General features: G+C 55.6%; 1 pseudogene and 2 gene segments (V, D, J or C); all 3 read left to right on the forward strand.

The window, feature by feature from the left end:
• The first annotated feature begins 7,029 nt into the window (after positions 1-7,029).
• On the forward strand, positions 7,030-7,616 carry LOC134758195 (immunoglobulin lambda constant 6-like; annotated as a pseudogene).
• Positions 7,617-9,512: 1,896 nt separating this feature from the next.
• Positions 9,513-11,529, forward strand: LOC134758196 (immunoglobulin lambda constant 6-like). The segment is given in 3 exon segments: positions 9,513-9,560; positions 9,717-9,756; positions 11,079-11,529. Coding segments are annotated over 3 exon segments (408 nt in total).
• A 278-nt stretch (positions 11,530-11,807) lies between these two features.
• Positions 11,808-14,593, forward strand: LOC134758197 (immunoglobulin lambda constant 3-like). The segment is given in 3 exon segments: positions 11,808-11,927; positions 12,838-12,964; positions 14,156-14,593. Coding segments are annotated over 3 exon segments (567 nt in total).
• Positions 14,594-24,546: the final 9,953 nt, after the last annotated feature.

Raw genomic sequence — 24,546 nt, forward strand, 5'->3', positions numbered from 1 at the left:
GCAAGGGCAGGGAACTCTAGGGCCACAGTGGTGCAGAGAAGGGGGTCCTCTTGGAGCCTAATTGTAGAACCCCTGCCTCAAGTCACAACCTACAAGTTAGAAGGAAACTTAAGAGTCCTGATTCCCTCCACCCTGTCTGGCCCCATTTCATAGATGTGAACACTGAGACCCCTACAGCAAAGAGGACCGCATTGATCTCCACCTTCTCAATGGCCCTGCTGGGTAGGATCCCCTCTGGATGTCCCCCTGGTGCTGTCCCAAGACTAATCTCTCTAATTACTGCCTTGTAAGATATTACAGGAAACTGACAGCAAGAAAATAAAAAAACAGGAGGATAATACAGCTCATGTTGACCTACCCACAATCAAGTAACCTCTTTTACACAGTTGTTTGAAGCAAATTGTAGACATCATGTCCATTAGTCTAAATATTCCATTTGTGTCTCTAAAAATACGGACCCCCCCCCCCAAAAACTACATTCTCACAAACCTAAATATAAATATCTAATTCTTTCATATCAAAAAAAGAATGTTTCCCATCAAATACTTCACAAATGTCCTATGCTTCTTTCACTAGACCTGTGTTTGTGCTGTTATTCTGTGGTTTTCCATTTCATTTCTATGAGGATTCAATATGGTTTGAAATTGTGACTGGTGACTGTGTTTTTAGACCTGTTCTGTCTGCAGGTATCTTCCTCATTGATTTTTAATTTCCTTGCAAGGCAGGAGCTACAGGAGCTGGGGGTTGGTCCCAGGACCTTCCCATGGTCAGGATGCAGCCTATGGCCTCCCCAAGCTGGAAACAAGCGCTCCTCTCTGCTTCTGCGTTTCCTGAAAATTGGTTCTTGGCCAGAAAGGTTTAACAAGGCTCAGTGTGACTTTTCAGCAAGACCGCTTGGTTACTGGGCTCCCATGTGGGTTCAACTATTTGTGACGTTAGCTGGGCTTCACACTTTGTATCCAGGGCCATTAGATGGTATATGGATGCAAGGTGACTGCATTTCAGTTCGACCATCTTTTCCTTCTACTGACTGTAAAAGGTGTGCCCTCAAATGTTCTTTGCTCCTCTGGGAGTGTGATTCTTATTTCAGTAAGAAATAGCATAGACATGTTGAGTCTTTCCTTTCATTTAGCATCTTAATAATGATGACCGTGTTGCCTGCCATCTCGTGAAGATGAACAATTATTTCATGGTGAGCTCAAAGTTATGTTACTGTATGTGACTCACTTGAGTCCACCATGGTTCTATTTTATTGATGATGACAATGACCCACCGTGGCCCACTCGGTGCCTCTTCTGGTGGCCCCAGGATCCTCCTGAAGGAACCCAGGAGACCTCGATGGCTTTCCGCTCTCTGTTCACAATCTGTCCTGGGCACATCTTTCTCCTGCCTTGTGCCTGGAATTGCCCATTAACCCCAAGTGGACTAGTCCCCATAACTGGGAGGTGGGATTTAGTGACCACACTTGGGGTGCTTCTCACACAGCCCTTTTGAGTCAGACACTCCAGACATACCCAGAAATGAGACAAGACCCTGAAAGGGTAACAGGGGCTTGCTTCCAACTTCTCCCTGGAGGTTGAGGCTGGCATTTCATACTAGAACCTAGTGAGACCCATCCCAAACTAAGACAACACAAGGAGGACGGAAGTGAGACCCCCTGGAGTTGCGGTTGTGGTCACATTGGAGCTTCCCATGACTGCTGACTCTGGGGCAAGCTGCCCCTCCTCTAACGCACTCACTGGGGACACCTGAGGACATCTCCTGCTCTTACCCTGTAGTCACACCAAGAGATCAGGGTTACAACAACCCTATAGAGAATCCCTGTCCCCTTCCATGTCACTTCACTCCTTCGTGAAGCAAATGCCCTCCAAGGAGCTCATTCCCATTCCTGGGTCACAGTCACCTGGAAAACCTGATCCAGACACCAACCTCCTCAGGCCTCTCCATTTCCAGACGTCCCGTTACTGCATACGCTTGGTCGACTGTCCCATCTCAGCTTGAGAAGGGCAGGCAGGTGTGTGGACTCTGCTGAGCAAATGCCTTCCAGGGGCAGTGGTCTGGCTTCCTGCACCATAGCTTCAGGTGGGGGATGGGGAGGGGGAGTTAGGGGCCCCAGGGAAGAGTTTTTGTATGAACCTGTGTCACCGCATTTTGTATTCGGTGGAGGAACCCAGCTGACCATTTTAGATGAGTCTCTTCTTCCCTTTCTTTCCCTGCTCTCGTCAAGTTGGTGACAATTTTATTCTGATTTCGATCTTTGTCTGTGACTTGCCACATCCTGTGGTCAGGGTTTCCTTTGGGACCTCGGTCCTGGGAGGCTGATCTCTCTCCTCCCTATTCAGACCCCTGTATGCCTCAGCTGGTCACTGAGACACCTTCATCTCCTCTGACCCCAGAGGCAGGGAGCTCCAAGACAAGGCCACACTGGTGTGTCTCATGAGTGACTTCTACCCGAGAGCCATGACAGTGGCCTGGAAGATAGATGGCATCACCACACCCTCCAAACAGAGCAACAAGTATGCGACCAGCAGCTACCTAAGACTGGCACCCGACAGTGGAAGTCCCACAACCTCTACAGCTGCCAGGTCACGCATGAAAGGAACACTGTGGAGAAGACAGTGGCCCCTGCAGAATGCTCTTAGGTCCCCGACCCTCACCTACCCATGGGGGCCTAGAGCTGCAGGATCAGGGCATGTGTCTCCCCTCCCACTCCAAGTCATCCAGCCCTTCTCCCTGCACCCAGTAAACCCTCAATAAATATCCTCATTGTCAACCAGAAATCCTGCTGTCTGTCTTCATTTCTTATCTCATATTTAATTTGCAACCTCCTTGAATACTAAGTGAGGATGAGGAAAATCCAGGTGCCCAGTTTATCGGGTGAGAAGTCCATGGTGGTGCCATCACCAGGAACTTGTGGAAAGGTCTGGGAATGGAAACTCACAGGTGAATTTCACAGATTTTCACAATACAGGGTGGCTAAGTAAAGACACTTACAAGTCCTGCAGTAGGGAAACAGGAAGTCCAGAATCCTGCTCACCATCCCAGCCAACTTAGCGAGCCCTAGGATGCTCTGCAAGATACTGGTGTTCACGTCACTAGCTCTGGAAAGTGGGGTGAGGCTGGGGCACACGGGTGATCAGTTATGATCAGATGGGCTTAGGGCGAGGTTCAAAGTTAACCAGCACGTGGCTGAGATCTCAACCACGAAGTTCCCAATTCTAAAGTCAGGCTCTGGGGTGGAGTGAGTGTGTGCTTGGTGTGTGGCTGAGCCTGTGATGGTCAGCTCGTGTGAGGGGAGGACTCCTGTGGACTGAGACAAATGAGCAAAGACACCATCCCAGGCACAGAACGGGCATCCCATGGTTGTCGGGGAGAGTCTGTGTCAGAGTCTCATTCTGGACTAGAGTCAAGGCTGGGTCACGCAAGGTCAGCACAGGGTGAACATGACCTTGGGGCTATCTATAGGCAAAGTCACGCTTTCACGGGATCTCAACTGCCCCCAAACACCCCCATCCCATCAGGCCCCACTCCCTCTGTCACTCACGTTGTTCCGTTCCCTCATCCCCTGCACCATGGTGCACCGGCAGCCTCACTCAGAGACACCCTCATCCCAGGGTCCCTGACAGTGGGCAATTTGGTCCCTTGAAGGCCTTGACAGGCTCGGTTAATCCATAGTGCCCGGGCTGGGACCCCCACTGTTTCTGGTTCCTCAGGGACATGGCAGCAGCTGCTGGGTGGCCAGCCTGGACAGGGACAGAGCTGCAAGGCCTGGGGGCTTTTTCCACAATGATACAGAAAGAGAGGGGCCCCTTTGGAGCTCAGTCCCAGCCACCCCTGCCCCAAATCACAGCCGTGAGCTGAATTGAATTTCAGGTGCCCAGAGTCCCTCAGCCTCTGTTTGACCCATTTCACAGCTATGAAAATTCAAGCCCATGGGAGACACTGTCCCAAGCTTCACCCTCTCTCTAAGTTGTACATTTTTATGATGAAGATCTCTGAACACAAAAATAGGGAGACAGAAGAATAGTAATGACTCCAAGGTTCCCATCAGCCAGTCCGCAGCATCATCCATTTTCAGATAATGCGGACCCACCCACAGCAGAATAACTAAACTACTTCAGGCAAGGGTGTGAAGCAAATGCTAGTCATCACACACTTAACTGGAGAGAATATCAAGGATTTCTTGACATCAAAAATAGTTAATGAGGGTCTTATCAAATGTCTTGTGAATATCATTGTGTTGACTTTGTGGTGCTGTTGCATATTTGTGGTTTAATTTCATTTCTATGTGGATTAAATACTTGATGTTATCATTGGTGAATGTGTTTTTAGACCCATTCCATCTGCAGGTGTCTCCCAAATGGCTCTGGCTTTCCCTGGCAAGGCAGGAGCTGCAGGAGCAGAGAGCTGGTCCCGGGACCTCCCACAGTCGGGATGCAGGCGCCACCTCCCTGAGCAGGAACCCAGTGCTTCCCTCAACCTCTCTTTTCCTGAAAAATGGTTCTAGCATCAAGAGGCTCAAGGGGCTTCAGGCTGGGCATTGGCAAAATCGCTTCCCAGGACACGTGGCTACTTCCAGCAAGGCCACCCATGTTGTGTTGTCATTCTTTCAGTGACATTAGCTGCATTTGATGATCAATAACTTCGCGCCTCAGATGAGAAGGAAGGCAGATGGTCAAGACTTCGGTCCACCTCCTTCTCATGAGGGCTTCCAGAAGGGAGGGCACAGCAGCTGCACTGTGTGCTCAGGAGTGTGCTTCATGCTTTGGGAAGAAGAAAAAATGTACATTCTTCCCTTTTGTTCACCACTTTGATAACTGATGATCTGGTGCCCAGCCACCCTCCAGGGTGCACAGCACAATGTAGTACCGGAGTGAGCTCTAGCGTGTGAGGACATCTGACATGCGGGCTCCACTGCAGATATACTGAATTGCAATGACAATGCGGCTACAAAACATAAACATTTACCCACTGGGCGCCTCCTCAGGTGGCATCTGATTTTCTCCCATTGCCCCAGGAGCTTCCGTGGCTCCTGATTTCTCAGAGGATGAGAGGTTCTGTCTCATCATGCCCCTTTCCTGCCCCAGGCCTGGGATCCCGCACTGACCTCACTTCCCTTAGCAGAAGGTGATATTTGGAGACCACACTCGGGAGCTCCTTTATGTCCCCAACATTTGAATAAGGCAGTGGCAGCCACTACCCCACCTCACCCACCAAAATGAGACCAGGTTGAGGGGTGCAGGAAATCCTTCCATTTTACCCTGGAGGATGGGGCTGGCATTTCCAGTGGAGACCAGCCAGGCCTCACTGGCCAGGCCCATCCCAACTAGGACAAGCCCAGGGAAGGCTGGGCTGAGGCTCCTGGAGTCACGGCTAGGTTCATGGGAAGCTTCCCAAGACACCGCACTCTAGGGTAACCAGCTTCTTCCTGGAGGGAGAGGGCACTCTCTGCATTACCCCAGGGTGTCACCAAGCAGTCAGCTTGTCGAGTCAGCTCCACCAGGGAGACCATTTATCCCTGACCATGTGAGTTCACTCCTAGTGACACAATGCCCTCCAATAAACTCATCCCCATGGCTGCATGATGGTTGGTGGGAAAACCAAATCCACTGTCCTCCAGGAACCAGGATTTCTAGGGATCCTGCTGGTCACATGATGTCACCTGTCCCCTTCTCTCTGTGGGGGTGAGTGTGGCAGCCGTGTGAACTCCCTCATGAGCAGATGCCACCAGGGGCTGTGGCCTCAGCTTCCTCCATCACAGCTGCAGCGGGGGTTGGGGGTAGAGGCGTACAGAGAGGGTTTTTGTATGAGCCTGTGTCACAGCATTGGGTGTTTGGTGAGGGGACCGAGCTGACTGTCCTAGGTGAGTCTTTTCCCCCTCCTTCCCTGGTCTCCCCAAGGTACTGGGAAATTTTCTGCTGCTTTTGTTCTTTTCTGTACCTTGTGTTGACCTGTGGGGATGCTTTCTCTCTGGAGCCTAGGCCCTGGTCAAGGACCTCTCCCCTCCCTGTTTAGACACTTACCTCAGTGGGTCACCAAGACCCCTTCACCTCTGACCTCAGATGTAGGGCACTAGACTGGATGACCTACTGAGACTCATCTGTCTGTCTGTCTGCCAGAGCCAGGCTGCTTCCCTAAAACTTGCTCAGTTCTGTCCTCCCCCACCTGGGCTTCTGTCTGCCTAACGAACTTTGTGCAAGGGAAACTGAGGCCTCATCTCATGAGGGAGAGTGAACAAGGGGCTCGAAGGAGTGACCCCCTGGTGGACTTCAGAAGGACCTGAAACCCTCAGAGCCAAGATAGGGGAATGAAAACTCAGAGTCTCAGGGCCCAGTCCCCTGGACTGTGGGACTCTGGATCCAGGCTAGGAGCAAGGTAGGAGGTGCAGGGGCCTCTCCAGGTTTCTGTGGGCTCCCAGGGAGACAGCCCTGAGCTGGCCTGGGACCCATGAAGCCCTGTCAGGAGGGACGGGAAGGCTCTGGACATGAAGGAGCCAGGTGAAGGGTCACGAAAGGCCATGGCATTCAGGGAGGTGGCTGACGGGTCTCTGTGGGAGGCACCCCTAGAAGCAGGAACCCCTGAGTTCACCGACAGGCATATCCCAAGGCAGAAAAACTGTAGATTGGCCCTAAACACAGAGAGACTCTAACACAGCCTCCACAGACAAAGAGCCCAGGACAGACAGACAGTGGGACTTGGGTGAGCAAAGGCCCTGACTCCACTGCAGAAGATCCAGGAGAGACGGATGTGGGTACAAACAGAGCCCTTAGGTGAGAGACCCACTCTCCCCCAACCCCGAGCAGCTGTGTCAGGTGAGAAAAGTTTCCAGAGTGAATCTAACAAGAGGCTCACAAAGCTCAGAGAACAAAGCCAGAGCCGGACCACGTCAGGATGACAGGGTGAGGCAGGGCCAGGCAATTGAAGGTCCACTGTCTATACAAAAGCCCAAGTCCTTGGAAGATTTCCAAACAGGCGATGGGCAGGGGCCAAGCTCAGAGGTTTTCTGACTGACAGAGTTCTTTTAGGAACATGATGTCACACCCTTCTGAGACAGTGTGGACCACATCTGAGAGGTCCTGCACTGGTACTGGGGGGCCTGAACACTCCTCACACACTGAGGTCACGGGCTCCCCAGGTGGACACCAGGACTCTGACCTCCTGCCCCTCATCCATTCTGCAGGTCCGCTCAAGGCCACCCCCTTGGTCACTCTGTTCCCACCCTCCTCTGAGGAGCTCCAAGCCAACAAGGCCATGCTGGTGTGTCTCATAAATGACTTCTACCCAGGAGCCATAGAAGGAAAATGGCACCCCAGTCACCAAGGGCATAGAGACAACCACACCCTCCACACAGAGCAACAACAACTATGTGGCCAGCAGCTACCTGAGCCTGACGCCCGAGCAGTGGAAGTCCCACAGAAGCTACAGCTGCCAGGTCACGCGCACAAAGAAAGTACCATGGAGAAGACAATGGCCCATGCAGAATGTTCTTAGGCCCCCGACCCTCACCCCACCCACAGGGGCCTGTAGCCGCAGGATCCCAGGGCAGAGGTGTTCCCTCCCACCCCAAGTCATCCAGTCCTTCTGCTGACACCCAATAAACCCTCAATAAACGTCCTCCTTGTCAATCAGAAAACATGCTGTCTGCTCACTTTTGTTTATCCACTTTCCATCCTAAATTTTTTTATCTCCAAAGATCAACAGAATCCTTTGGACTTGTGACAATGCAGCCTGGGACCATCCTCATGTTTCTCTGAGCCATACTTTTTCCATCACCTTATCCCCATAGAATGTTCCAGAACAAGGAAATAGTCTTCAGAAGGACCCAGGCATCTTCATTTTTACCCACGTCTCTGTTGTGCTTCCTGCTGCCCTGTGAGCACGTCCACCTCTGGCTGCCCGGGGACACACCCTCCTTACATCCCTATGGCCCCGGGAGAACATCTCAGCTCCCTTCCTTGTTGTCCTCGGCCCTCACTGTCCAGATGCCATCCCTCTCTCAAGGTGTTTGTCCATCCCCCTCCAAGGCCCTGTGGTCACCCCACCTGTATTTCCCCTCATCAAAGCCTAGAGAATCTCCCTTCTCCATGGGCACACTCTGTTCCCGTCATCCCAGGGACCCTGCCCTCAGCCCCCACAGGCCCTCCCTATAATAATCACTGATGGGATGCTTACCCCCTGGACCCTGGTCACTCACCCCACATCCCCCTCTGGGTGCCTCTCATCCCACATGTGTCACCGGATGCCCCAGCTGTATTCAACATTCCTAGGGGACAAGGGTCGGCTCTGCTCCTCACTGACGCCATTATGAATGCCTAATGTCCTGCTGTGCACAAGTTGTCAATTGACTGGTGAGTTCAAAGTCAGATTCTGGGGTTATGCCAGGAGCTTGGGTGACGCTGATTCTTCTTCTGAAGAACTCAGCATGGGATCTGAGCTATAATACACACACACGTGTACACACACACAATGCACATAAACACACATGTCCATGTTGGGCATCCTTCTGGGAGGATCAGGAAGGTAGAAGGGGCTGCAGTCAGGCCCAGGTCAGGACATGAGAAAAGCAAAGCTGAGACCTGCTGTCTCCAGGCTTTGGGACTAGCGGGTCGCCCCTGGATATGGGAGGGTGGGGCAGGGTTTTCTGTCCAGGCCAAGAGGGAGACAGGAGAAGATGTGGACGGGATTCTGATCAGGGAGCAGCAGGCCACATCTCAGCAGTCCGGGGAGGCACTTGCTGTGGGGAATACTGTTGGGGACTGCATGGTGCTAGGGGTGTGTCCCAGGTGTGAGCTCTTCAGGTGATGGGCCCAGACCAGGATGTAGGTCCAGGCTGTGTGTGTCCAGGCCCCACACTGCACGTGCCCATCCACTGTGGGTGCCCCCCGTGCTGGTGACTCCAGAGCACAGGCTGTGTGGGTCACCCGTGCATGTAGGGGACTACAGAGCACATACATGTGGGTGTGTGTGTAAGCCGGGGGAGCTGAAGTGGACAGCAGAGATCCCCCAAACGTAGAGCTCCTGGAGGAAACCACACTGCCAGTGAGGCCTATGACCTCCCTTGAGAAGCTCTCCTCTGGGCCATTGCAGCTCTAATCCAGCACACACAGCCTATAGGTAGGAAGCTGTCCCCATGGGCTCAGGAGGCGGACTTGGGCAGTGATCTGTGAGCTGCTCCTTCAGGACAGCTGGGCCAAGGATGCTGGAGCTCAGACCTTGCAGTGGGGTCTGTGTCCCTGTGGTCAAAGTCATTCTTCCCACAACCCGCAATTCCCATTCGAAGCCCATCCCACCATAACCTCCAGTGCTGAGGATGTGGGGGGCATCAAGGACCCTCCCCACCATTCCCAACTTCTCAAAGAGGTCCCAGCTGCACCATGTCAGTGGCGTCACCCAGCCGCTCACTTCCCCTTCCTCCCTGGCATTCCTGACACCAGCTGATCCAGGCCACCCAACTCCTCAGAAATGCAATTACCTGGGAGACAATTCCACACACAGACCTGTCAACCCTTCCCATGACTGAGGTGGATGAACCCCTACGCCCCCAAGGAAGTGATATTCAGGTCAGTAGAAGGTGACCCCCTTCACCCCACCCATGGCTCACCCACCCATGAGAAAAGGGGGCTGGACCCTGGGCCTTGTGAGCAGCTGCAGGGGGTGGGGGTGGGTGGCCTGGGTCGGGTGTATCAGGAGGGTTTGTGTGCAGGGTTATATCACAGTGTAATGTGTTCGGCAGTGGCACCAAGGTGACCGTCCTCGGTGAGTCCCCTTTTCTATTCTTTTGGGTCTAGGGTGAGATCTTGGGAGACTTTTCTGTCCTTTCTGTTCTCTCTAGGGTAGAGGTCTCAATCTCTCTGGGGTGTGCCACCATTGCCTTTTTTTCCTGGCCCCAAATTCCTCCAGCCTGTCCCTTCTTAGGCACCTGGTGGGGCATGATGGGAAGATCCCAGTGACCTCTTAATGCTCCCTGCTCAGGCCTGAACCTGCCGCTCTCACTCAGGGGGCATTCTCCCTGGGCTCTGGGATGTTCTGCTCCCTCGCACAGAGTCTCCAGTCTCCAGAGCAGGGGCTCAGGCTGGGGCACCAGGGCCATGGGACAGGGGAAGGATGCTGGAAAAAGTTCAGCTTCCCAGGGTTCTGGGTCCCAACTATGGGGCTGCTTTAAACACCAAGAAGGGAGGCCTTTGACTGGGGACTTGGGGAAATGAAGGGGGACAAGGATGGAGGAAGAATGTCCTATGAGGTGGCCCCAGGGTGCTGGGTCCCTCCTCCTCCCCCAGGACAGGCAGGCTGCCATGAACAGGGTGGTTCTCAGGACACTCAGTCCAAGGTTAGAGCCTCCCCATCCCACCCAAAAAGAGAGACCCCAAAGCAGATGCTGAGGGAGGCACTCCTGGTGGGCGCAGGTGACAGGGACCTGTCAGGACAGACATTTGTCCTAGGACAGCCAGATCTCCCAATGACAGGGAGACCCCATAGAGCAGACATAGCACCAGGCTCAGAACAGAAAATATACCTCACATGCAAGCCCTCCATCTCCTGGACTCCCAGGACCCGGCTCCCAGGACTGACATCCCCTCCCCACCAAGGGACCTCTGTGGGAAAGTGGGGCAGAGACTGCAATGATGGTGCCGGGGGATATGTGGGGAAGAAATTCACTTGTCAAAAGCGAGGAGAACCTAAAAACAGGACACAGATGCCCTCGTGAACAGACCCAGAGGAGGGACCTGGCAGGGGATGTTCAGACAGAGACGTCCCCCAAGGAAAGACGAGGGCCCAGGGCTGAACCCAGCCAGCGTCAGGGAGCATAGGTGAGGTGAGAGCTGGCTGATAAGGAGGGGAGAATCTGGAGAGGAGGCTGGAGCAGAAGAGGCCTGATTCTCCTCAGTCCTCAGATGCTGAGGAGTTTCCCATCAGGAGGTAAGCGTCCCCGCCACCGCCAAGTTGACCTCAGTACAGCAAGGGCCCAGCCTGAGGTCCCTATCCTGGGCCTTAGTCCTTCACCCACCTGAAAACTGAGGCCAGGGGCTCCCCAGGTGGACACCAGGACTCTGAACCCCTGCCCCTCATCCACCCCGCAGGTCAGCCCAAGGCTGCCCCCTCGGTCACTCTGTTCCCGCCCTCCTCTGAGGAGCTCCAAGCCAACAAGGCCACACTGGTGTGCCTGATCAGTGACTTCTACCCGGGAGCTGTGAAAGTGGCCTGGAAGGCAGATGGCAGCCCCGTCAAGGCGGGAGTAGAGACCACCACACCCTCCAAACAGAGCAACAACAAGTACGCGGCCAGCAGCTACCTGAGCCTGACACCTGAGCAGTGGAAGTCCCACAGAAGCTACAGTTGCCAGGTCACGCATGAAGGGAGCACCGTGGAGAAGACAGTGGCCCCTGCAGAATGCTCTTAGGCCTCCGACCCTCACCCCACACACAGGGGCCTGGAGCTGCAGGATCCCAGGGGAGGGGGTCTCTCTCCCCATCCCAAGTCATCCAGCCCTTCTTCCTACACTCAATAAACCCTCAATAAATATCCTCAGTCAACCAAAAACCCTGGGTTTTGTGTTTTGTTTCTGTTTATACATTTTCTACCCTAAATTGGTCCAACCTGCAAGATGAACAAAATTCTTTTAGCCTTGTGGGAATGAAGTCTGGATTGTTTTTGAGGGGTAGTTCCACCATCATCTAGAAAGGCCCAGAGAATATTCCAGAACAGAGCCTTGGGCAGCAGGCCCCAGGATTGCCCCTTTCCCATACGTGCTGTGTTTGTGTGGACATGTCCACCTCCAGCGGCCTGGGGCGACCACTCCTTAGTTCCCCATGGCCCAGAAGAACGAGTACCCTCCACGGATCATCAGGCCTCACCCCTGGACAGCCTCCCTCTCTCAAGGGGTCCCTCCTTCTCAGGCGGAAGGAGCCTCTCCAGTCCATGGGCCCTTGGTCTCCCCTACTCCTTAGGGGCCCACCCTGTTCCTGACTCCCAGGACCCTGCTGTCTACCCCCACATCTATCTCTGAAGCAGGCACAGACTGGACCCTGACCCTCTGGACCCAGGTCACTCACCCCACACGCCAGCTGGGTACCCCTGGTCCCACATGTGTCACCAGTGTCCAAGTCCCCTGGGAGATAAGGGTCAACTCTATTCTCTCTCACCCCTAGGTAACCAGCCCAAAACTGACCACACCTCAAGTACCTAATGTCCAGTTATCCACGGATGGTCAGTGGGGCTGGGGAGGTCAAAGTCAATCATGAGATTCCAGAGTGGTGCCATAGACGTGCCTGTAAACCAATTGGTCTTTTTAAGAGCTGTATGTGGGATCTAAGAACCGGGTTGATGATTGTCCCAGGAGGTAGCACAGGATGGGGGGCTTGGGCTATGAGACAAACACACATACATACATGTTCACAAACATAAACACACATGAACACCTCACAGGCACACAGGTATTCACAAACAAACATGCCTGCATGCAAATACATACACACACACTCTCCTGTGCTATTTAGAATCATTACCACATGGGCATCCCACTAGGGGCTGTGCTGGGCATCCAGGACCCTCCCAGGGAACTCGGATCTCCATAGGGGACCAGCTCCACCTTCCCTGTGGCATAAACAGGCTTCTCACTTCTTCCATGGTGACAGTCTCCAAAGGAGCTGAGCCGGGACACATGGCTTCCTCCAGGACAGAGAGTAGCAGGGGACCCAGATGTGATGTGCAGACATGCCTCCTCCCTCTCCCCTCTCCCTCTGGGGGTGAAGGGATCCCTAACTTCCAGTAAAGTGTGCATCCATGCATGGAGGGGCCATCCCCCTCACCCTCCTATCGGCCAGACCTGCTTCATGACAGGGCCACTGGACCTGGGCGCCGGAGCAGCTGCAGCGGGGAACGGGTCGGGTGTGTCAGGAGGGGTTTGTGTGTGGGGCTGTGTCACTGTGTGCTGTGTTCGGAGGAGGCACCCAGCTGACCGTCCTCGGTAAGTTTCCCCGCTTCTCTCCTCTTTGAGATCCCAAGTTAAACACGGGGAGTTTTTCCCTTTCCTGTCTGTCGAAGGCTAAGGTCTAAGCCTGTCTGGATGTCTGGAATCTTTGCCCCTCCTTGCCTGGGCTCCTGGGTCAGTGTTGTAACCCATCCTCTCCTGGGCTCCTGTCCTCTTCTGTGATTCTGTCCTCTGTGGGTCCCAGTTACGGGGCTGCATTAAACACAGTGACAGGAGGCCTTTGACTGAGGACTTGGAGAGATGGGGGAGGAAATGGCAGGACAAGGATAGAGGAAGAATATCCTGTGAGAAGGTGGCCCCACAGCGCTGGGTCACACACCATCCCCCAAGACAGGCAGGACACCACAGACAGGGTGGTGGGTCTCAGAAAACTCAGGCCCTAAACGTGGATGCTTACCAATTCCTCCACTGGAGGAAGACCCCAGAGCAGATGCCCAGGACAAGGATTTCTGGTAGGGACGGTGACTGGGACGGGTGCCTGTTTGTCAGGGAAAACCCACTGGAGAGTCAGATCCCCCATATAACTTCTCACGACATGGAGACTCTTTCGAACGGACACAGCTCCACGTTCAGCTCAGGGAGTAAAAAAAAAATGCCTCAAATGGAGGCCTTTGATCTACTGGAATCCAGCCCCCAGGACTGACACCCTGTCTCACCAGGCAGCCCAGAGGGGTCTCTGCAGGGAGGTGGGGTGGGGGCTGCAATGATGGCGCCAGGGAGATGTGTGGGTAAGAAACCCACTCCCTGTGAGAGAGAAGAGCCTGAACCCAGGACCAACAGCTGCCCTGCATGAAGAGATGCGAACAAGGGGAACTGGTAGGAGGTGTTCAGACAGACACCCCCAAGATAGACAAATACCCAGGGGGAGATGTGGTCCTGGACTCCATCCCATCCAGTGTGGAGCCAGCACGGGTGGGGTCTATAGGTGACGGAACATATGAAAAAGAGACAGATCCAAGAGGGGGTCTGTGACCCCCCAAGAGTGGGGGGAACTCCCATCTGACAGTGAGTGTCTCCACTCACCGCTGACCTGACCTCAGTCCAGCAAGGGTCCGGCCTGAGGTCCCTGCCCTGGGCCTTAGTCCCATACCCACTTCAAGACTGAGGTCAGGGGCTCCCCAGGTGGACACCAGGACTCTGACTCCCCGCCCCTCATCCACCCCGCAGGTCAGCCCAAGGCTGCCCCCTCGGTCACTCTGTTCCCGCCCTCCTCTGAGGAGCTTCAAGCCAACAAGGCCACACTGGTGTGTCTCATAAGTGACTTCTACCCGGGAGCCGTGACAGTGGCCTGGAAGGCAGATGGCAGCCCCGTCAAGGCGGGAGTAGAGACCACCACACCCTCCAAACAGAGCAACAACAAGTACGCGGCCAGCAGCTACCTGAGCCTGACGCCTGAGCAGTGGAAGTCCCACAAAAGCTACAGCTGCCAGGTCACGCATGAAGGGAGCACCGTGGAGAAGACAGTGGCCCCTGCAGAATGCTCTTAGGCCCCCGACCCTCACCCCACCCACAGGGGCCTGGAGCTGCAGGTTCCCAGGGGAGGGGTCTCTGCCCCCATCCCAAGTCATCCAGCCCTTCTCAATAAATATCCTCATCGTCAATGAGAAATCCTGCTCCCTCTCTTCTTTTCGTATCTCACACATAATTTGAGGCCTCCCCGGGGTTCTCAGTGTTGGGTGGGGGGAATCCTGGCACCCAGTGAGAAAGTAGCCCTGAGGGAGAGGCTCATAGCCTCCCGGGGAGTCTCCTGGTGAAATAGGCCCGGATAGGAGAAGTCTGATCACTGAACACCAGTCCCTCTGCCCTTTCATTCCTCCCCCTTCTCCTCAAAGCACAGCCCCCCACCTCCCTGCCTCCTTCCTGGATGGAGTTGTCTCTGGCTGGAACTCCAGTTACACCCTCTATCTCTGCCCTAACAGAGACCCTTCACCCACCATCTCTTTTCCCAGCCTGAAAACCCTGCTCCAAGCCTGGAGCCTCTTTGCCCCTGGCCCTTGCCCCCAGAATGCCCTCCTCCCTCTGTGCCCAGCTCAGCTCCCACCCACCCTCACCCCCTCCCTGTCATCCCTGAGAGCCAGACTGTCCAGGACACTCCAGCACCACTGACTTCTCAAGCTGTTCAATGAGAGACCCACCTCGATTCCTCACCTGACAGCAGGTTCAGACACCTAAAGAGGAATGGGAGGAAGCCAGGAAGGAAACTCACACGAAAGGCCTACAGGAGGCAGGGGACACTTGCAAAAGATAAGCTCTGAACTCCCTAGGAACCAGTGCAAGGAGGGTAATAGGCACTTCACCATTTCTGTAAATTTAAACAAACCCTTTGCTGAAGGGAAGGTGGTGTTCTCAATGCTGGGGCCAGTCATCTCGTCACAACTAAAAGTGGGAACATGTTCTATCCAAGGCCTCAGTAGTAATGGGATGTGAACCTTGACACACGCACAGGTAACTATCTGGCAGCCCTTAGACATGGTGATTCTCTCACGTGCGTGAACAGAAAGTCACTGGCCGTCTCTGGGAACATCATTTTTGGGAACACTTCTCCATCGCATCCCGGGCCTTCACTGGAAAACCAGGTCCCTCATCAGGACTTTCTCTGTGAGGTTCCCTGAGTCTGGGGCTCCAACTGCTCTCTGAGAGGAAGGGGTGGTGGAAGAGAACACGACCCAGCCCCACCCAGCCCCTCCTGCATGGTCCCTCCTCTGTAGAGTGGGGGCACCTGCAGGGGTCAGGCCTGGGTCACTGTGGGTGGGGCCTGGGAGGGGCCCTTGTGGCATCCTGAGGAGTCTCTCCCACGGCTCCTGTTTGACTTTCCTGTGGCTGCTGGCTGTTATCACAAATGACCCCTAATTTAGTGCCTTAAAACATCACACACTGATTCTCTCCCAGGTCTGGAGGTCAGAAGTCCAAAATGAGTCTTTGGGGGCTAAAATCAGGGTCCCAGCAGGGCCGGCTCCTTCTGGGGACTCTGGGGAGAATTCGTTTCCAGGACTTTTCCAGCTTCTAGAGGACAACCTCAGCTCCTGGCCCCTTCCTCCAACTTCAGAGCCTGAGCTCAGCATCTTCAAATCTCTCTCTTGCTCTTCTCTCCCTCCCTACCTTCTTCTCTCCCTCTCTTCCTTCTCTCTCTCTCCGTCTCCCTCCATCCCCACATCTTGTCCTCTCACTCTGACCCTCCTGCCTCCCTCTTTCTTTGATAAAGACCCCAGCTTGGACCCACCTGGATAACCCAGGAGCATTTCCCACCTCAGGCTCCTAATTGACGTGACATCTGCAAAGTCCCTGTGGCCACACATGACACATAGACAGGTCCAGGATTGGGACGTGACTGTCCCCGCGGGGCCTAATTTAGCCGACCACAGCCCCTTTCCCGAGTTCCTCTCCCTTTCTCCATGCCTTGCCCAGTCCAGGCTGAGCCACTCCTAGGGGGCCGTCCCAGCCCAGCCCCAGCCCTCTCTATCCCTGGTCTCTTGTGGCCCCTTCTCCTCCTGGGGTTCCAGGAAGGCACTGGGAGTTTAGCCACAGCTCTAGGGCACTGTCTTCCAGCAGGCCCCGAGACTAAATGCCCTCCAGGCCAAATCACCCTTGGAGGAAGATCCTATTGTGATCCTTACCCTAGGATGGTGACATCACAGCCCGGAGAGCCTGAGTTACCTGCCACAGGCCACAGTAGGGACTCAAACCTGGTCCACCCAACTGCAGATCTCAGCTCTGGACCCCAGGTGCCTGGCTGCCCTCAGCCCACCTGGCCACCCTCAGCCCACCTGGCCACGCCCACCCACTTCATCCAGCTTCCTCCCTGGAGAGCTCAGAGCCCACTGGACTCAGGCCCCCATCCCGGGACCCGGGATTCAAGTGACAGAGTTATTGGACCAACAAGGGATGGAAGGGGACAGGGGCCTCAGGTTGGAGTAGCCAGATTCCTCATGCCCCTTCTCCTTCCTCCGGGTCAAATATCAGGGTCAGGGCACTCGGGGGGAGGGACCATGAGAGTCCCCTTTTCCTAGAGACCCCATCTCAGTCCTGGTTCTGGATCCAGGGCTTACGGTGTCCCCCACCTCCAGGAGAGTCAGTCCCTGGCAGGTGGCTCCCCAAGCCCAATCCCCTCCATTCCTGGTCCCAGTTGCTCCCTCAACATCCAAAAATTCCTGACATCTTCAGTCAGGGACTGCTCTCCCAAGGGAAGAGCACATGGGGCTCTGGGTCTGGGGCTGTGGGAAAGAGGAACCCCGGCCCTCTCGGGGCCCAGCACCGAGCACATTAGGTGTTCGAGGGGGGCTCAGTGGTGACATGTGAGACTCTTTGTAGAACCCCAGATTCAGGTTCGTGTACCCGATATGCAGCAGAGGTCAAAAACTGAGACACAAGTACTTGGAGATAGAAAAAGATTTATTTCATTTGGCTAAAGTAAGAAGACAAGAGAGCAAATTCCTCAACTCCATGTTAACAAAAGGATGAAGCAGGGAGTTTTTTTGTGGCTAAGAAGTGAGGGAGGTGGCATTTCATGGGAAAAGTCTGTGTTTATTCAGTCTCAGGTAACATCTTAAGCAACTAGACTTGCAGGCGACAGTGGCTGGTCTCTACGTCCCTAAAGGCATTCACTCCTGCAAAATACTTTTGTGACTCTGAAGTTATCTCCTCCTCCTTCTTGACAAAGAAACAGGACATCTGCAGCTTATGATCATATTGTGTGAACAAGGGATGCTGGGCAAAAAGCAAGCAGTTAACTTGTACAAGCAGGCAAGGGCCAAATCAGAATTTTCTTTACTTCAGTCACAAAAATGCTGGGTACTGAAATCTCAACTCACCTGGTGTCACTCCCAGGGCACAGGCTAGGACAACACACACCCGTCCCTGGAGAACTCTGGGCTGGTTCCCCCTTCTCCCCCTGCTGACCCCCTCTTAGTCTACCTCCGCTCCTCCCTTCCCCCACCAGAGAACCTCCCAGGGTTTCCATTTCCTCCCGGATAACACGTGCTGCCCTGTGAGGAGGTGCTAAAGTCAAGAGCAAGGTGGCAGGGGGCTTTCGAGCAAGAGGCGACCTGACTTCAGAGACCCTCAGTCCCCAAGACAGACGCATGCCCTTCGAGAGAGCGGCCGCCCCAGGCACAGGCAGGCTCTGGGCTGTCAGGATGGGAGCACGTGGTCCTCTTCCACCCACCTCCCGAACCTCCCCTGCTCCCTGCACCCATTTCCCTGTGGCCCCCATTTCCCTGTGGCCCCCATTTCCCTGTGGTCACTGTAATCGGACCCCACTCCAGTCCCCTTCCCCACTGACTCTGGGAGCTGGGGTTGATGCTGGAGCTGGAGCAGTGACCAGCCCATGGTGACCCCGGCCCCATCCAGGTACTAGGCCACTGGCCACCAATCAACTATGGTTTCCCAAGCACCCATATGTGCCCAGCCTGGGCTTGGGACCCAGGCCTAGTCCTGCCTGGCCCACTGCAGCAGTAATGGTGGGCTCTTCCTGGACAGAACCTGGACCACAGTCTCTCTGCCTCAACATCTCTGTATGAAGGGCCAGAGACCCTCCTGATGGTCACCTTAGGAGCACAAATGTGATCCTGCCAGGAAGAAGTAATAAAATGTGGATGCTGCCTTCCTCTGGCTGCCACCTCCCTCTCTCCTGCCTTTTACAAGTGGTAATCAAGGGCTCCTGGCCTCCACGGTCCCCTCCCTTCCTGCCTCAAGCCCAGCGGTCTCACTGCCACCCCATCACAGCCCCAGTGGCCTGCACGTGGCTCAATCCAACGGTCCCCTCACTGTCCTCCTTCTGTTGACCTCAGGATGGGCTTGGCAACTCACATCGTTCTCGTCATCTTGAAGCCCCTCACCCATCCACCCCCTCCCCCCGCCAAGGTCCTCTCCTCTATGGTCCCCTCCCACTTTGTTCTGCTGCTGCCCCATCAGGGCCACCGGCAGCTGGCACCCTTGGTGACTCTTTCTTTCACTGTGTGACTCATGAACTACCGGAATGTAAAAGGGTTCCTTGCTCCTTCCCCGGCCCCGGCCCCAGCCCTCAGCCCAGTGGTGCCTCAGGCTTGATGGCCGCCCAGGGCTGCTGACCACGCTCTCCTGGTGCTGCCCTGCCCAGCACGGATCTGGGGCACCACAGGAGCCTGAAAGCAGGGGCTGCACCCCTCACGTCCTCCGATGTTCAGCCAGGTGCTGGGCTGGGTATCACTGAGCCCCTCGATGGCCACTGCTCGACAGTGGAACTGCTCCCGGCTCTGCTGAAGATGCTACCTCACCTGCCACCTGGCCCAGGGCCACTTCCAGGGAAACCCTGCACTGGCGTCTGTCCTCTCTATGTCATGGGATCCCAAACCACCCCAGGAGGCACGTTTCCATGTCCCGCACACCTTACAGATGAGGAGACGGAGATTCGGAGACCAGCAGCCTGCCCGAGTCCCACAGCTGCCCGGGGCTGCACAGATGGTGGGCACTGGGACTCTGATCCAAGGTCAACCCAGAGCCGGCCCCTTCCCTAAGGCGTGCAGAGGAGGCTGAGCCTGCCCAGGTCCTGCAGGTGTTCAGGGCAGCACAGTGGGTGCCCAGGCCCCTGATCTAGGCCACCCTTCCCTCCTGAGGCCGTGCCTGGGCAAGGCCAAGAGATGGTGCTGAGTGCATGAACCCCCTTGTGGCTCTGTGGGATGGGGAGACCTGGGCTCCTCATTCTCTGTTGACTCAGTGGGTGAAAGAGGCAGGCAGGAGGGGAGCCATGGGGGTGCCCTCTGAGTCTACAAAGCAGAGCCAGGACAGGTGTTCATGTGCCCATTTCACAGATGAGAGGACTGAGGCTCCGACGGGAGGGGTGATGACCCACCTAGGGTCACACAGTAGGTTACTGGCTGACCCATGCCCAGCCTCTTTTCATGACTCCTCAGCCCTAAGGGCTTTTCATTCATTCATTCATTCATCCATCCATTCATTTGTTCAGACTCACTCATTCATTCATTCAACAAGCTCTCAGCTGTGGGCCAGGGGCTGCTGCATGCAGCCCATGACCACCTGCCCTAGAGGAGCTCACAAGCTTGGAGAGCGACATGGAGACACCACTGCCCCCACCCTGTCAAGTCTCCAAGGTTGGCACTCTGTCCAGGGAGTGTCTGGGGCAGCAGGAGCATCTCTCCACACTCAGGAAAAGATTTAACTGAAAGAACCATCTGAGAGAGCCCCAGCTGTGATCCTTGGGCCACAGTGGGAACATCACAGTCCCTCACTGACCCTCACAGTGACCCTGAGGCCTAAAGCTGCCATTGCCCACCTCACAGAGGGGACATGAACCATGATGGATGCACCAGGGCTGCCCAGGCTCCACCCAGTTCAGGAGTAGCCAAGTTGGGCCTTAGCCCACGCCTGTCTTCACATGCCACTGTGTCTAGCTCAGACCTGGGCCAGCCCCTCAGGAGTGATGGCCTCATGACACGGAAGGAGGGTTGGTCTGTGCTGGGGGAGCCCCTCAAGGTACAGGGAAGCGTGTCATAGTGGGGGATGGGGTGAGAGGAACTCGTCCTGGCCCTGGCCCTGCTTAGCTGCAGCCTGGGCTGAGGGAGGTGTTCTGAGTCAGATCAGGGAGGGGCCCTGTGGCTTCCTCTACAGCAAAGCCAGAGCCCAGAATAGCCTGGGAGTGGGTGCAGGAGCCCTGCTGGAGGAGAGGGGAGGTGGCTGCTCAGGGCCCTGCAGGAGGAAAGGACTGGGAACTACTATGAACTGAGTGGGTGACTCTCCCATCAGGCCCAGCCTCCTGTGGGGCCTGCAAAGCCACCAAGAGAGTGTCCCCAGCCAGGCCTGGACAAAGGCACCGTTACCCTTCAACCCCCATATTCACTGAACCCAGGGGCAGGAAGGGGGACATCGACACTCACCTGGGAACAAGCAAACCAGCTCAGATGCCCCATAACGAGGCCACCAGATCCCAGGCAAGCCCCCATTCCTCAACACAAAGGTCCAAAATCAAGTTTCCAGCCAACCAGAACATGCGAATTTTGGGGACATAGAGGAAATAATCACCATCCACTCGCAATGCCCACTGCTAATGACACAGCACAATGCTGAGGATGTTGCCCCTCCCTCCCGACATGTCATCCTCTTCTCCAGAGTCTCTGTCACACCAGGGCCAGGTTCTGGATTCCCCACCCACCCCGCCTGCAGGACACGAGTCCTTGATGTTGACCCCACACCCTGGGCTCCATCCCTGACCTCAGGACCAGCTTCTACAGCCCTGAAAGAGTCGTGTGTCATGACTTGACACTGGTCCTCTTCCCTGTGCTGAATGAGACGTGAAGGAAAAATGGCCCCAAATCTGCCCAGGATCCCCCGCGCCACACATGAGATGCTCCAGTTCCCTCGGGGATTCAGAAGCATCCCTAGCTGGCATCAACGGAGGCCGGGAAGGCTAGGTCTTTCCCCAAAATGCTTAGTTATACAAACACCTCAAAAGTCACCCGTACCTCTTGTAATAACCTAAGCATGAGGACTCCCTCTTTCTGGGGTGATCTGGGGAAACTGCTCTCCTACATGGTCATCTTGAGGATTGCAGATGGGCCATGGAAATGTCAACACAGTGACATCAGCAGGGGCAGTAGGGTCAGGATCAGGGTCAGTCTTTGTCACTTGGTCACTTGGGACCACATCAAACCTGATCCTGTTTGGCCAGTAATTTCACAAGGGTGGTCTCCCCAGGAACCACATGGGCTGGGGTGGGGAAGGTCTGAGGGAAGGGGGATGACCTGCATCCTGCATTTTCCAGGATGTTCCCAGTTTGTGCCACTGACTCTGGAAGCTGAGGTGGATGCTAGAGCAGTGTCCAGCCCCTGGTGACCCTAGCCCCATCCAGGTCCCCAGACCACTGGCCACCAATCAGCTGCAGTTTCCCAGGTGCCTGTGTGTACCCAGCCTCAGCTCGGGACCCAGGCCTGGCCATGCCTGGCCCATTGTAGCAGTAATGGTGGGCTCTGCCCAGAGACACAGGCCAGGGCTGCCTCCAGGACTCCCACCCACATCTATCAGAGAGACTCGTGAAGTTATTAATAGTGCCCCTTCCACTCCCAGGAACATCCCAGTTTGAACAACAAATTTTGGTTGCCCAAGCTCAGAGTAACTGTTTGCTAAATGACTGAATGACATTCTTCATAATGGCTAATAATGAGGGGGAGGAAGCCAAGCGCAGCCACCTAGCACTGTGGTAAGCAGTGCTGGACATTACAATGGGGGCCAGGGGCCAGGAGAGCCTCACTAGGGGCCACACCCAGGCAGTCACCATGACGTTCCTGGTCCCCTGCCTGGAGCCCCTAGGAATGAGCTCACTCAGGCCCAGCTCACAACACAACCGGGGGTGGCCCTAATACCATCTCCCACTCAGCAATAGCACACCACGTCCAGAGACCGGCAAGGGACAGCTCCTCTGGGCAGCCCTAGTTCCTGGGGAGACCACAGGCAGCAGGGAGAATGCCTCCTGGCTTTGGGACAGGAGCCAGGGAGGGGCTGGGTGACTTCTGTGGCTGGCAACACAGAGCCCCCGTGTCAGCTCCAGGAAAGAGTAGCCCACAGCCAGGATGACCCACCAGGGCACCTGCAGTGTGCCCCTTTCCATACAGGCCATCCTTCATGGTGACCCTCTCTTCCTATAGCAACACCAACACCCTTGATCTGGCCACGGGTCCCTCCTGCTTCTCACATCGGGTCTGATGTCCACTGAGCATCCAATGTGCCAGCTGCCGTGCCAGGCACCAAAGCCTGGACCCCTCACAGGTGTCACTAGGATGGGCCCTCCCTGCCCACCCAGTTCCCAGCCTGTGCAGGGACATGTTGGGGCTTTCTGACTATGGAGATGATAGAGGAGAAAGGGGCCTCATCTTCATAGTTTCAGGCCAAAGGGGAGCCTCCCACTCAGACCCCTAGACACATCCTCTCCTGACCTGTCTGGGGAGGAGGATGGGAAGTGGTGGTCAGACTTGGCCTGGGCTCCCACAGGGGACAGAAAGTTTGCAAAGGTCTGGGCAGCAGAGAGCAGCTCCCAGAAGGAAGGGGTGCTGGGCCCCAGGGGCTGCTGGGCAGAGTAGCTGAAGAAGGTGAGACCCCGGACCGGCCAGGTAAGTAAGCCCCCTTCTCAGGGGCTGCCCAGAGCGAAGTCACATGTTCAGCTCTCTTCTGAGGACCTGCTGCTCCTGGAAACCCAGCAGGGTTAAGGCAGGCACAGCCAGGTTCAGAGAGCTCACGTTTGGGGGAGAGGGAAATCAACTCAACAAGGAACAATGTCATGTAGGAGGCGAGATTTGTGCTGGGGAGAAATAGGGCAGAGGATGGGGAGTAGGGAGCACCTGGCTGGGGTCTCACGGCGGGCGACGTCACAGGGGCTGGAGGCAGCCAGCGACTGAGGAGCCCTGACTAGCGCCAGGCCCCGTGGCTGGAGTTAGTGGCTCGAGCTCAGCCTCAGTTTCCCCTCTGTGCAGCTGGGTTGATAATAATGGAAACTGACTCTCTGGGTGGGGGGAGGGACAATCAGATGGAAAATAGATGTTTTGTTTGTCTCTGCCGTTGGTTGTTTTCATCCTTGGGCTGTTCCAGCCCCAGACAGCCTCAGGCCAGCCCCCTGCCCATGCTGGGCTCCCCACCGGCCCTGGAACCCTTACCCCAGTGCAGCTGGCCTGGTGAAACCAAGAGTGCCTGAGGCCCGAAATAGCCGGGAAACCCCACCAAGCCTCAGCCCTGGCAGCAGGTGCCTCCTTCTCCCCAGGGTGGGAGGCAGGGGGGGGATTCAGTTTCCAAAGCTTCCACCAGCCCAGCTGGAGAATGGTCCTGTGTCCCAGCACCAAGACACCCAAGCCCCGTGCCCAGGCTTGAGTTAGACAGGGTCTGGAGATCATGGTCAATCAATGATCAGAAGTAGCACCTTCTGCTCCAGAAGCTTCTATTCATGCAGGCCCTACCCCCTCCTCACAGCTCCCCAGGAACTGTTCTAAATGCCAGGTTCAGAGCTGTGGCCAATTGGGGGGCACAGCCAGACACTTGGAGCTCAGAGGGGCCCGGGGTGGGCAGGGCTGGCCAGGGCTGGACATGGGACCCTGCTGATCACACTTCACCTGCTGCCCCCAGGTCTTGGACCCTTCAAGGGAGCTGGGCCAAGTAAGGGGAGGGGAAGGGAAACAAGAACCCTTCCAAGAGCTTCCCTGGGAGCCCAGAGCCTGAGGCAGTAACGAAGCTCCTGGAAGCACAGCTGCCAAGAGGACTTCTGGGGTCCCTCCCCAGTGGACAGGACCTCAGACTGGTCAGTCACTTGTTTGTGCGTCTGTCCATCCATATATCTGAACATGCATACACACACACACACACACACACACACACACACACACACACACACTCATCCTTCCACAAGCCCCGAGGTCTGGCCTGTGCAGGGCTCTTGACACATGGTGTCCCAGGCAAGGCAGGACTGCCCCAGCCCAGCCCCAGGTGAGACCTGGAATGTGCCTTCTCATGGGAGGAGGGGGCTGTGGCCATGGGGTGCCCCATTCCCTGTCCAGTCTTCCCCATGCTGGGTCTAGATGCTGAGGTCA

Source organism: Gorilla gorilla, chromosome 23 (assembly GCF_029281585.2).
Source record: "Gorilla gorilla gorilla isolate KB3781 chromosome 23, NHGRI_mGorGor1-v2.1_pri, whole genome shotgun sequence".
Lineage (NCBI taxonomy): Eukaryota > Metazoa > Chordata > Mammalia > Primates > Hominidae > Gorilla > Gorilla gorilla.